At 37.6% G+C, this 12,219-nt stretch overlaps 1 protein-coding gene across 3 annotated transcripts in view; it reads left to right on the top strand.

The window, feature by feature from the left end:
- crhr1 (corticotropin releasing hormone receptor 1) overlaps positions 1-12,219 on the top strand; it is a 121,088-nt gene that overhangs the window by 50,032 nt on the left and 58,837 nt on the right. For all 3 annotated transcript variants that reach the window (XR_008963816.1, XR_008963815.1, XM_057345583.1), the window contains exon 5: positions 9,498-9,583. Coding sequence is in view for 1 of the 3 variants with exons in the window: in XM_057345583.1 (XP_057201566.1) it covers positions 9,498-9,583 (86 nt within the window). In the remaining 2 variants the exon portion in view is untranslated. The remainder of the gene's footprint in view (positions 1-9,497; positions 9,584-12,219) is intronic.

Genomic DNA, 12,219 nt, shown 5'->3' with positions numbered 1-12,219 from the left:
AAATTGTTCCAAATCTGTACAAAATAGTTTGTTCTGAAAAAGGAAAAATTACAATGGTAGTCAAAAGTGCACTGAATGCTTTACGTTCTTTAAAATACCTTCTTTTGTGTTTAACAGAAACAAATACAAATTTTCCTACTATGGTAGTCAACGGTGGCCAAGAACTGTTTGGTTACAAGCATTCTTCCAAATATCTTTCTCTGTGCTCATCAGAACAAAGAAATTTAAACAGATTTGGAACAACTTGAGGGTGAGTAAATGATGACGGAATTTTCATTTCTTGGTAAACTGTTCCTTTAAGTGCAATAAAGGTCCAGTCAGTGAAATCTAGCGGCTAGGTTATGAATTGCAACCAACCGCTCACTCCACCCCTCCCATTCAAAGCACTACGATGGCTGACAGAACATGGCGAATTACATGCAAGGGGACCCGCGTTGTATATAGATAGAAATAGCTCATACTAAAGGTAATAAAAACATAACACTTCATTGTGTAAGCTCTTTAATCACCTCTGAACACATAGTTATGTATATTATATTGCATTTCTGTCAATAGATCCTCCAAAAATTACACACTGGATGTTGTAATGTAAACAAATAGAACCTTGGATTGGCTTGTAAAAATTGGGACTGGTGATCAGATTACAGCTAATTCTATAGCCTACTGTGCTTTTCGAGAACTCAGTGCTCATTCTACACTTAGAAATAAATTAACTTCGAGCTCCAATTGAAATACCCTAGGCGGCTACAAGGCCTTGAGTTCATTTGGAAATCACATGCAGGGTTGTGACTAGACTCTGCAGGAAGTCCAGTCTTCAAGAACCGGTTTGAGGACCCTTGGTAGATGGAGCCATGGCAGGTTTAAAGTGCAGGATTAAAAATAGAGCATTATAAAAGGCTTGTTTTCGAACACAAGAGCCCTTGAGAGAAATATGGAGGAGAAAGCTCACTACTGTCTAGTTCTCACCTCAGGGGAAGTGTGTGAAAGTTAATTATACTCCCTTGGTGGGAGGAGGCTTTTGCGTGAAATGACATAACTTCTCATCTTCCCTCTCCACGTCACTTTTCCTGCCTTCCTTCAGGCACTGTCATTCTCTCGCTGACCTTGATAGGCCCTTTTATTGCCTTGGCTTTTTGCAAAAGCAGCACCATGCAGCGTTTCAGCAAGTTTTAGTGACAGGCAAAGATGCTTCAGTGGGAGCTGAGCTGGATCTTTCTGTCATTATGCTAAGTGACACTGCCTCTTCATGGGTCACTGGCAGAGCATGTGACAGAAATGAATCTGTAACAGTATTCTGTGCATAGAGCCGTTTTGTCATGTTCCAAATGCTGCAGCAGCTGCCACTGTACTGACTGGTATGGGGCTGTGTGTTTAGTCTCTCAATTATGTTTTTAGAAATTCTATTTAATTTAAATCCCTTTTTACCACTTTGATAGTCTGCTGATGTTTTTTCTGATTTCTGTTTGCTTTCCTTTGCTCTAGTATACTGTATGTATGGGTCAAAAGTGATGTTGCACAATGTTTGCTTTTAATGCCACCTGAGGTTATATTCAACCATCAAAATACAAAAGCCTTTGCAGGAAGACCAGCAAGGAGAGCATTGCAGTAGTGCAACCTTGAGATTACCAGGGCCTGGACAAGGAGTTGTGCCGCATGCTCAGTGAGATAGGGTCTAACCTTTCTAATGTTAAATAAGGCATATCCTGACCGCGTTGTCTTTGCAATGTGATCATTGAAGGACAGCTGTTCATCAAATATGACTCCGAGGTTCCTGGCTGTTTTGGTAGTAATGATTGTGGTATTGCCAAGTTGGATGGTGAGATCGTGTTGCACCGTGGGGTGTACTGTTAAACTAAAGTTTTTAATAAGTCTTAGTAAGTGTGACTTAAATATTTCATTCATCCTTCTCATGAAATTAAGTAGACAGAACTCTTTTTTAAGTACACAAATATGTGCTTTTAAGTTAACTAAACTCAATTCATTCCGTTTCTTTATTTTGCATATTTATTACAGTAGTCTTGGTGTGCAAAAATCAAACACCTTACTTATGCAACCCAAAATGACCAAGAAGAGACTGATCTCAGAACTGGCATTAGCACAGTAATTGCTCACTGGTGGTGACACAACACAGGTTACAGGATACATGTAGACTCCCACAGCCTACATGCACTACTCTTCTGAACGATGGTAACCACAAAACTGGTGGTTTCCCAGCAGGGATTATCTTAAACCAGGACTAGGCCTTAGTTTAATTAGGAAATGTAAGTGATTTTAACAAACATGCCTTACTAAAAACATTACTTGTGTGCATTTTGAGACAACTCAAAGGCAATTATGTATTTTAAGATATGTCCATGCAAGTTGTTTTCCGTTTGGACAGCTCTTACATTTATTTTAGTCTAGGACTAGTCTAATCCCTGTCTGGGAAACTGCCCCTAACAGTCTTAACTTTACTGAAAAACACATAAAGTAAAAATATTTTAAAATATACTCTCCTAATGCAGTCTGACGCAAAGCATGTTTGGAATAGGAAATCCTTCACGACCAATTGTGTTGAATTAACATGTTTCGATTAAGAAAATTGAACAAGGAGCAATTTTATTTTTAGTTAAAACTTCAAGTTAATTAAATAGAGTCATTATACTTTACTCAAAAGTAAAAATGTGTTTCAGGGACTAAATTAAAACTACTCAACAGTAGATTCTTTGCTGAGGTCTATCGGAAGTAAAGTTTGGGCCGCAGAATGTTTCTTTATGTTGTTGCCGCTGAAACAGTCTGTAGAAAATACGTTGCATGTCCTTTTTTGGAAAATCTTCTTAAATTGTTACCAAATTTGAGCTTCAGTTTACATTCCAAGTACAACAATGCAACATTAACAAAAAAAAATTAAAACATCTTTGAAAAATATTTTTAATAAAAAGCAATTTTCCATTGCATTTGGCCACGACTTGTGTATATATATACAGTAAATATATTTTCACCCAATGAAAATGGGTAAATATATGTCCATTTTTATTTTTGTAATTGGATATAGTCCATAACATTTGGACTTTTCGGGCTAAATTGATATTTAAACCAGCAAGTCAAAATTCATTGTTCAAGTCAAGCAATTCATTTGAAATATTAAACTGCAAGTCAAAAGTGAGACTTTAAATAAAATCCTAAAATAAAAACAGATTTTGGAAGATGAGTAATGCTGCAACTGAGATTGTTCGCGTTCAAGTTTGCATTTATTTATAAAGCACACTTAAAAACAACAATCGTTGTAACAAAGTGCTGTACAGGGTATAAGCATAATTTATGATAAAGAAAAAAAACATTATCCCACACAGTTGTACCTATGTACGTCAACAACCTGATTGTAACAACACCCCCACAGCTATCGAATACTATCGAATCCCTGATTACCTTGATTACACCCCGCACCTGTCTCTTCACCCTGGACACCGTGTGTTTTGTTCTAGTCCTGGTCTGGGGGCTGTTTTCAACCAAGGAGGTTCAACCAACACCAAGTATAAATGTGAACTCTGAGTTGATTGACACTGAGATGCGAAACTTTGAGTTTTTGGTTTCAGAACAGCTGATTTGAGTTAGTTCTATCAACTCTGGGTAGACTTACCTTGAGTTAAGCGCGTACACCACAACTACGTCAAGCCATGATCAGGAGCTCTGATATTACGATTCACCATGGGAACGGCACCAAAAAAGCAACGTGGCGGCAGAAAGCGCTTGAGAGCAAGGCACACTTTCTCTATGCATACAGTGAATTTACTCATGTGCTGAAAATGACTTAAGTTTAAATTGATAAAAAGATAAATGGACCATTAAACAAACAAATGAATCCGTAAATAAATGAAACAACAGAAATAATAAAAAATTCTCATCTTCTCACTCCCCATAAATACTGTGTCAGTCTCTCGTGACAAAGTCAGACTGATCACCAGTTCGAATCCTGCTCCGAGCAGTTTTGGGCAGGAATGGCTGCATGTCTAAATTAATTGTTTATTACCTTTATCACTTTATTTTTGCATTCGTCTGTATTTATTAATTTCTTTATTCATGCACTTTATTTATAAACTTTATTAAGTCATTTCTTATCCTCCATAGAAAACTACCAATTGTGAGAACACAAGGGAAAGAATCTGCTCTGTAAGGGATAATGTATAGGCAGCCAATCAGAATCAAGCATTCAAATGAGCCGTGTAATAAGATGAAATACACGCACAATGGCTGATGTTATTGATGTACGGATGGATGAGATATGTTTTGATATATCTAATTAATTGTAAAGAAGAATGGTACAGTTTTATTAAAAATACACAGGGAAATGACAAAATTCCCCTCGGGTCCTAAATTCCTCTCCTGAAATCAAAGAACATCCCTATGAATGAATGCAGAATCCTCTATAAAAGCACATATGACATTAGTCACTGAGATGGTCGATGTGTGATCAAAATGTGTGCCATGAATGACTATTAATTAATTAATGAATGAGGGACACCACTTGCGCTTTAAATAGGGGAGGAGATGGAAAGAAACTCTGGGTTTACCAAAGAAAACCTGCTCCCGACCAGGTTAGGTTCACAGAGTAAGTTACATGGTTACTGACTCTGAGTATAGGTGACCTCTCTTTTAGAAATGGGCTTGAGTTACCACGCTTTCTCGGGTTTGACATAGCTCACATTCTGAAACGGAAAACCCAGAGTTTCCCTCATTTCAGGGTTAATATACTCAGAGTTTTCACTAAACCTCCTTTCTGAAACGGGCCCCTGGTCTAGTTGTAATTTTGTGTTCACTAGTGCCGACCCTTTGTTTCCGTGTATGTTACCTAGTTGACCTTGTATTGGATTTACCTGTTTCCATGGATGTTACACTGTTTTCCTTCTGTTGGATTTACCTGTTTCCGTGGATGTTACCCTGTTTACCTTGTATTGGATTTACTTGTTTCCGTGTATGTTACCTAGTTGACCTTGTATTGGATTTACCTGTTTCCATGGATGTTACCTAGTTTACCTTGTATTGGATTTACTTGTTTCCGTGGATGTTACCTAGTTTACCTTGTATTGGATTTACTTGTTTCCGTGGATGTTACCTAGTTGACCTTGTATTGGATTTACTTGTTTCTGTGGATGTTACCTAGTTTACCTTGTATTGGATTTACTTGTTTCTGTGGATGTTACCCTGTTTACCTTGTATTGGATGTACTTGTTTCCGTGGATGATACCTAGTTTACCTTGTATTGGATTTACCTGTTTCCATGGATGTTACCCAGTTTACCTTCTGTTGGATTCACCTGTTTTCATTAAAACCTCCTGTTTCACCTCAGTTCAAGGATGGCATCGTTCATCTGTCAGTGGTGTGTTACACTGATGTCATAGCATTGACAGCAAATTTAGATTTAGTTTTAGTCGTAGTCTTTTGACGAAAATGCAATTTAGTTTTAGTCGCATTTTAGTCAACCCCATCATTTTAGTTTTAGTCTAGTTTTAGTCGAAATATGAAAAACATTTTAGTCGAATAAATATACATTATATTTAGTCTACTAAAATCTAAATGGTTTAAATCATTAACTTGGTGTAATTATATGTTCTATACAAAGATTCAACTGTTTTGACATAATTTGCTTCACCTTAGAATGAAATTAAACCAGGTCATTACCTTTATAAAGTTCAGTAACAAGATATGCATTGTTGGAACACAGAATATTAGACCATGACCGACATGTTCCAGTTCATTCAATCCCATTTGATTCAAATGACTCGTTAAGTAGGGCGTATTCATTCAGTTCATTCAACCAATGAAACGCTCTGACAGGGCTCACACTCAAAGGCTATTGGCTTATGGCATGCCTCTTTGAAGTAAGAGCGCACTGTCTTTGCTTGAGACAGCAATGAATGAGAAATAGCTTTCAAAAAGACATATTATATAAATTGTATTATATTTCTTTAGTCATGCAAACATGTTACATATTTGGATCGAATGTACAGTTCGACTCACTTCATCACTTCTATAATCAGTAGAGGACAGCGCTGGTTTTCTTTTGGCTGACTCTATGTTGCATTTCACGCTATGCAGCAGCTTGTGTTTGCGGATACGTTAACATAGGTATATAAAAACGTTTGAGCTTGCCTTTGTAATGCGTTTCGGGGTAACTCGCCTGCAGTCGCGCTTCAAGTTTGCAGCGTTTTACCGGCGATCGTGAAGGAAAATAGACGCTTTGTAAACCGTGTGGAGACAGAATATATGTCTGTGCTTACCCTTCTCTCTACCGTTTATATGAGATAAGCAGCACATGCGCGCAAACTGATGTCCGCCAGGTGGGACAAGAATATTTTCGTCTCGTTTTTATTAGTTGACGAAAATGTCAGTATATTTTTATTACAGTCTTCGTTATCCTGCATTAATTTTTATTTAGTTTTCGTCTCGTTTCCGTCAGTGAAAACATGTCGTTAACAAATACTTTTCGTCGTATTTTTCGTCAACGAAATTAACACTGTGTCATAGACCACACGTTTACCTTTGGTCACGACACAAGGACAAGCACCATTTCACCCTTGTCTGAAGAATATCATTGTTTCCAGCATCGTCCACTACTCATCATCACATAAATGTGCCCTTGTCTTTACATGTACCCCAGGCAGTTGTGTGGTTGATCAGACGGTTGGATAGGGAGGTTTACAAATAACTTGCCGTGCAGCGGTTCCTATGTGCCCTGATTGGTTGAGTGATCTATGGAGCTGCCTTTCTCCCTCAGTTACTGAATCAATATAGCCATGGGCGAAAAGTAAAGAGAAGAGGGAGTTTATAAGAGGGTAATGGAAAGAGCATTTCCTTCCCCGCAGTCAGTGTTTGGGTTGAGTTCACAAATCTCTTTAAGTTTTAAGTGCGTTTCAGACACTTTCTGGTTTGAGTGTTGGGGGTTTTGTCTGGATTTTTCTGCTTTTTATGAATTAAGGTTAGATTTACATTAATGCATTTGGCAGATGCTTTTATCAAAAGGGCTTTTTTTCCTCAAGGGCTTTTTTTATCAGTTTGTGTGTTCCTTGGGAATCAAACTCATGACCTGTGCACTGCTAATGCAACGCTTTACCAATCGAGCTACAGGAACAGGTTCAGATTTTTAGATGTACTGATTTGTCTGGTTAACATAATTTTGGGGGTTTGTTTGTTTACTTCTCACGGTAATGTCTATTGTTAGTCCTTCTCACGAGACCGTATGATAAACTCTACAAAATTGCTTTAGAATGGAAATATTAATGTTCATCAAAGTCCCCTCTCAACCGCACCTAACATCTGCATCTCGCCAAATTTCAAGGGACATCATCAGTTGACAAACCACAAATGCTTGGCATAATTTTTTCATGAGTCACTCAATGTACGATGTCACTCCAAGCTTTGAGGAAAATGGTTTAAAAGAGTTAAGCTATTTGATGAATTTGTTAATATGAAGTCAGCTTTAAGTCATATTTTATGTAATAACATGTATAGCTAAGCATACAGTAGAATATTAACAACTATAAAATGCTACAGAAAAATTAGCATCGATTTATTTAGCTGACATCTGTATCACTTTTAATGATATTTTTGTCTAAAACCCTCTTAATTTCTAAACTTGTTAGGATTGTATCTTTTTAAATCTCCTTCACCAGACAAATTGCCAAAGTTGCAGAAGTTACCATGGAAACTGAAGTTGATAAGATACCGTGACTTTTCAACTTGTGCATCACTCCCATGATAGCTTAAAGCTAATAATAGCTTTGTTCATTGTGAGACACTTCCAAAGAATTGAGTTTTGATTGTTTAAAATAACAGATGTTGAAGATGTTTTGTACACTGGCTTGAAGACCCCTGGAGTATTATACCATCATATACAGTACCAGACATTACCTGCTCCAGTGGCTTATGTTTTTATAGATATGTATTATCATGTGTGGGCTGCAGAGGTTCTTGAAGTACTTCATGAAAATAAAACTTTGCCCCAGATTCCTGGTTGGATCTAATAATAGCCATTGAAAGCACAATACAGGGTCTTGTTGAGCAAATTGACTAATGAAATGGGAAATAAAAACCTAAACTCCCATTTTTCTTTTATACACACCCACACTCTGGGCATATGTCTCATACAATGTTTGTCAAGCAAGTAAGCAAAGGTTTTAGGTTTTCAGATATTTCATTTTCTGTTCTTTTATGTCACATACAGTACATATTTAGTCATTGCTCATGTGCAGTGGGTAGGGTTGCCAACTTTGTTACTATGAAATACGGGACAAATTTTGATCTGTGCAGCAGTGCTAATAAGCATAGGCAAGACGTCATTGCTTCGTATTTGCGTTTACTCTCTATATGGTTACATACAATACTGTACAGTATTTTAACACTTTAGCACAGCTAAATGCACAATTTCTGTTTTCAGACATAAATTAATAAAATAGTAGACTACGCGTCCGTCTGGGTAACAAACGATGTGCATATGTATAGACAAACTACATTCATGTTGCTATGCACTTTTCTGTCAAAAGTTTGTTAACACCGCAACACTGCTTTGTGCGCGCCTCTGTCTGTGTGTGCGTGTGTGTGTGTGTGTGTGTGTGTGTGTGTGTGTGTGCGCACGCGTGCCTCTCTGTCTGTCTGTGTGTGTGTGTGTGTGTGTGTGTGTGTGTGTGTGCGCGCACTTGCGTGCGTGTGTGTGTGTGTGACGCGGAGGTCTGAGGGAGCATGTGAGTGACCGATGCATGCTTTGCAGATTCAGAAACAATGCCGCATTTTGGCCTACTTAATGTAAACTGATGTGTGTCAGAGGGGCTGTGATTAGATGACAGGTGTCAGTAATATCATTCGCAAGTGTCTTGATCACCACTGCTGCTGTTGCTTCAATCCGCAGAGCAGTCAATAAACGGGACATGGGAAATCACGTACGGGACAAATCAGGCAGGCTCAATATACGGGACGTCCCAGCTAATATGGGACGGTTGGCATTTGGCAACCCTAGCAGTGGGGGTGGATCTATAAATCAATCTCAGTTTTGGGTGTATAGTTCACATGTATGTTATATTTTTTATATTATTTCTTGCATTTAAGGTCATTGCATAACTCCAAATAATGTAAAAAATACAGTGCGTGAGGTGGAAGATTTGTCATAAAAATTATAAGGGAATACTGGGGCTAGTTGTCACATTTTGTACTGTAGTAAATATTTAGAGTAGGTTTGTTTTTTAAAGTCAGACACATACCATGCTATTAAAAAACAGTCAGGGCACGTAGGGCATTTTGTCACAATAAATTGTTCAAATGGATCCTGCCATTAAATATCTTATTACATACAAAAATACTCAAACACTTGCACTTAGTAAACTATAAACAAATCATTTACCATGTGCCCTAAAAAAGTGACAACTTGCTCGATGTCATAACATCATATTTTTAGGTAAAAATTCTTTCTACTTTGTTGTTAGCTATGCACATCTCATTTTGCGTGCGTGTGTCTGTGTTTTTTCCAGATAATGTGTACAGAGAATGTCTCGCCAATGGGACCTGGGCGAAGAAGGGAAACTATTCACAATGTCAAGAAATACTCAACGAGGAGGTTTGTGCTTCATTATTCATCACACACTTTGTTAGAGTTACAGTTAGAGGTATGGATACATAAATCATGTTTATAAATGTTTTAATCATGATCGTACGTGATTAACTATTCGCATGCTGGATTGTGGTAGCCTGCAGCCTTCCACAACCCAGTGCTCACAACAAGCCTGAAAGATGTGGAATTGCGGCATGCAAACAGATTTTGTGGACACGTTTGCATAACCTGTTTTGCATACTGAGTGAGCCAAGCGGTGAAATAACCCAGATGGCGCATAGAAATAAACAGCGCTATTAGTTAGTGCAATTCATTCTTGGTATATTTTCCACTTGGATGTGGATGTTATATTACAATGACCTTTGATGAACGGAAGGGAATCAAATTAAATCAAATGTCTCTATGAGAAAGAGTCATTGCTGTATGATGGGCACTTGTAATGTTTTCAGTGAGGGTTTTACTACATGATTGTGCCACAAAGTGCTCACGATAGGCCTCGTACATTCATGCTGAGAGTTGTCACTTTAAAACTTTGGCAAGGTTGTCATACGATCGTGATGATTGTGTTGTGTGTGGTTTATATTTTTCCTATTTAATGTTATCCATGTTCCAGCTGGATACTGGGCATTATTTATAGCATTATTTATGGTGTTGCAAAATAACTGCAGCAGTATATTTTATTTTATAAAGAAGGAAAATAAAAGCTAATCTTTAAGAAAACATGCCACCATCATATAAACATTATAGGAGCCAAGTAAAAGAAATCCCTACACATCTGAAATTCTTAGTGACAGTATTACTACATTTTTTTATGTCACCGTGATCTGTGTCCAGAACAGCTGTAATCTATCCCAACAACTTTTTGAAACGGACAGAGACACTGATGCCACACGTCTGATTCATCGGCTGTCCTTTGGTGTAATAGAAGTGAAGGATTAATAATGCATGTGCTTTTATCTGAGCCCAAAGGAAGCGATTTAAGCAGACGTGCTAAGCCAGTGCTCATCCAATCAGAATGGACAGAGGGGTCGGATAGAAAGAATAAAGTTCAGATTTATATTTAGACAGCAGGGGGGGTTTTCTTCCACAGCCTGTGGCTTTCTGGAGCGTGTGATTACCAATAGCCTCTACTTTAGCGAGCGATAAGGTTTTTTCTCGTTACTGAGCAAACTGTTGGAATCCATGTTCATATTGGGTTTAACAATACAACAAAAGAGAAAGCCTCTCAATAATGTCCCGCCATTTCATTTGAACCCTTGATCTGTTGCTTGAGTCAGGTTGGATATTTTGGTGGTCATGCAGGAAATGTACGGTAATATTCCAGTCCGGCCTGTTGCATGCTAAACTGCTTTCAGAGGTATTTTTTATAATTGTGACGTCGGGTGAGGTTGTCACATGTTTGGTATGTTGCAATTCTACGATTAATTGTTTCTAATCAGTGTTGTCAAACGATTAATCACGATTAATCACATCTAGAATAAAAGTTTGTTTAAATAATATAATACTGGCCATAATTTATAATTGTCAGTTCTGTTGGTCATAAAGGTTTTATATTTTATGTTTCATTATACGTTTTTCATTAAAATACAACAGAAATTTGAAACCTATACTTTAAAAAACAATTTAAAAATTGTTACTCTTTTTAGGTCAAACAATAATCAGCTTATTTAGTCGGCCTGCGTTGTTTATTTATGTTGCTGTAAAAGAGACACAAAATGAACATGCCACTGCAGGGTAAGCACGTTTTATTCTTGTTTGTATTATTATTATTTTTTATTTCCATTTCCAACCTTATGAGTACCTCCTTTCTGTGTTTTGTGTAGAATGAAAAGGGTGCAATTTTCAAAACATTTCTACAGCAGGAGTTAACACCTTTGGTACCTTGACTTAAAAGCATATCAGTTGAGTCTTTAAGTCTTTAAGCCTTTTCATACTTTGTCAGCAGAGGGCTGGCATTTAGAGCTGGCGCTGTGGGCCGGATGAAGTGAGGCGAGTTCCTGCTGTTGAATGTTTAAAATGTGGCTGTAAAAAGAATTAAATAACTACTGTTTGTACTTTCATTCTCACATTAGTTGTATTATACTATTTGAAGGTCAGTAAGTAAAAAAGAAAGCTTTAGAGTAAAATAACGTGTTTTGGCTGGAATTTGTTTATATTTTTTCCCTTTAATTTATTATTAATACTGTCTAGCTATGAAAAGCTTTCCTGTCAGATATTGTATTCTGTATTTTCACATATTTTTGGGACTTTTTGTCATGGTCCTGCCTTCTTGTTCAGGATTTTCTAGTCTTGTGGCAGGATCGTGACAGATCCCTTATGTTTAATGTGAGAAAGTCATGGGGTGTTTATCTTTTGACATTCCATGTGCTTTCTCATGTCTCGTCACTGGCCCCGCCCCTCTCGTTTCCCGTATTGCTTCCCTGCCGTGTCTTATGTTCCTCACCTGCCCCTCGTTATCTTCCTTTGTCACCCCATAAAGTATCATGTGTCCCTGAATGTGAGTTGTGTTTGTTTATAACTTTAGTTCTCATTTTGCCCCCTTGAGGGAAGTTTTTGGTTTCAAGTTTTGTATTTTAGTTCGTCTTGTCAGACACCCCTTCGTGGGTATTTCCTTTGTTCAGAGTTTTGTTTTCTGTTAATTA

Source organism: Triplophysa rosa, linkage group LG11, assembly GCF_024868665.1.
Source record: "Triplophysa rosa linkage group LG11, Trosa_1v2, whole genome shotgun sequence".
Classification (NCBI taxonomy): Eukaryota; Metazoa; Chordata; class Actinopteri; order Cypriniformes; family Nemacheilidae; genus Triplophysa; species Triplophysa rosa.
Note: the sequence above shows the minus strand (reverse complement) of the source record. Positions and strands in the feature narration are given on the sequence as shown.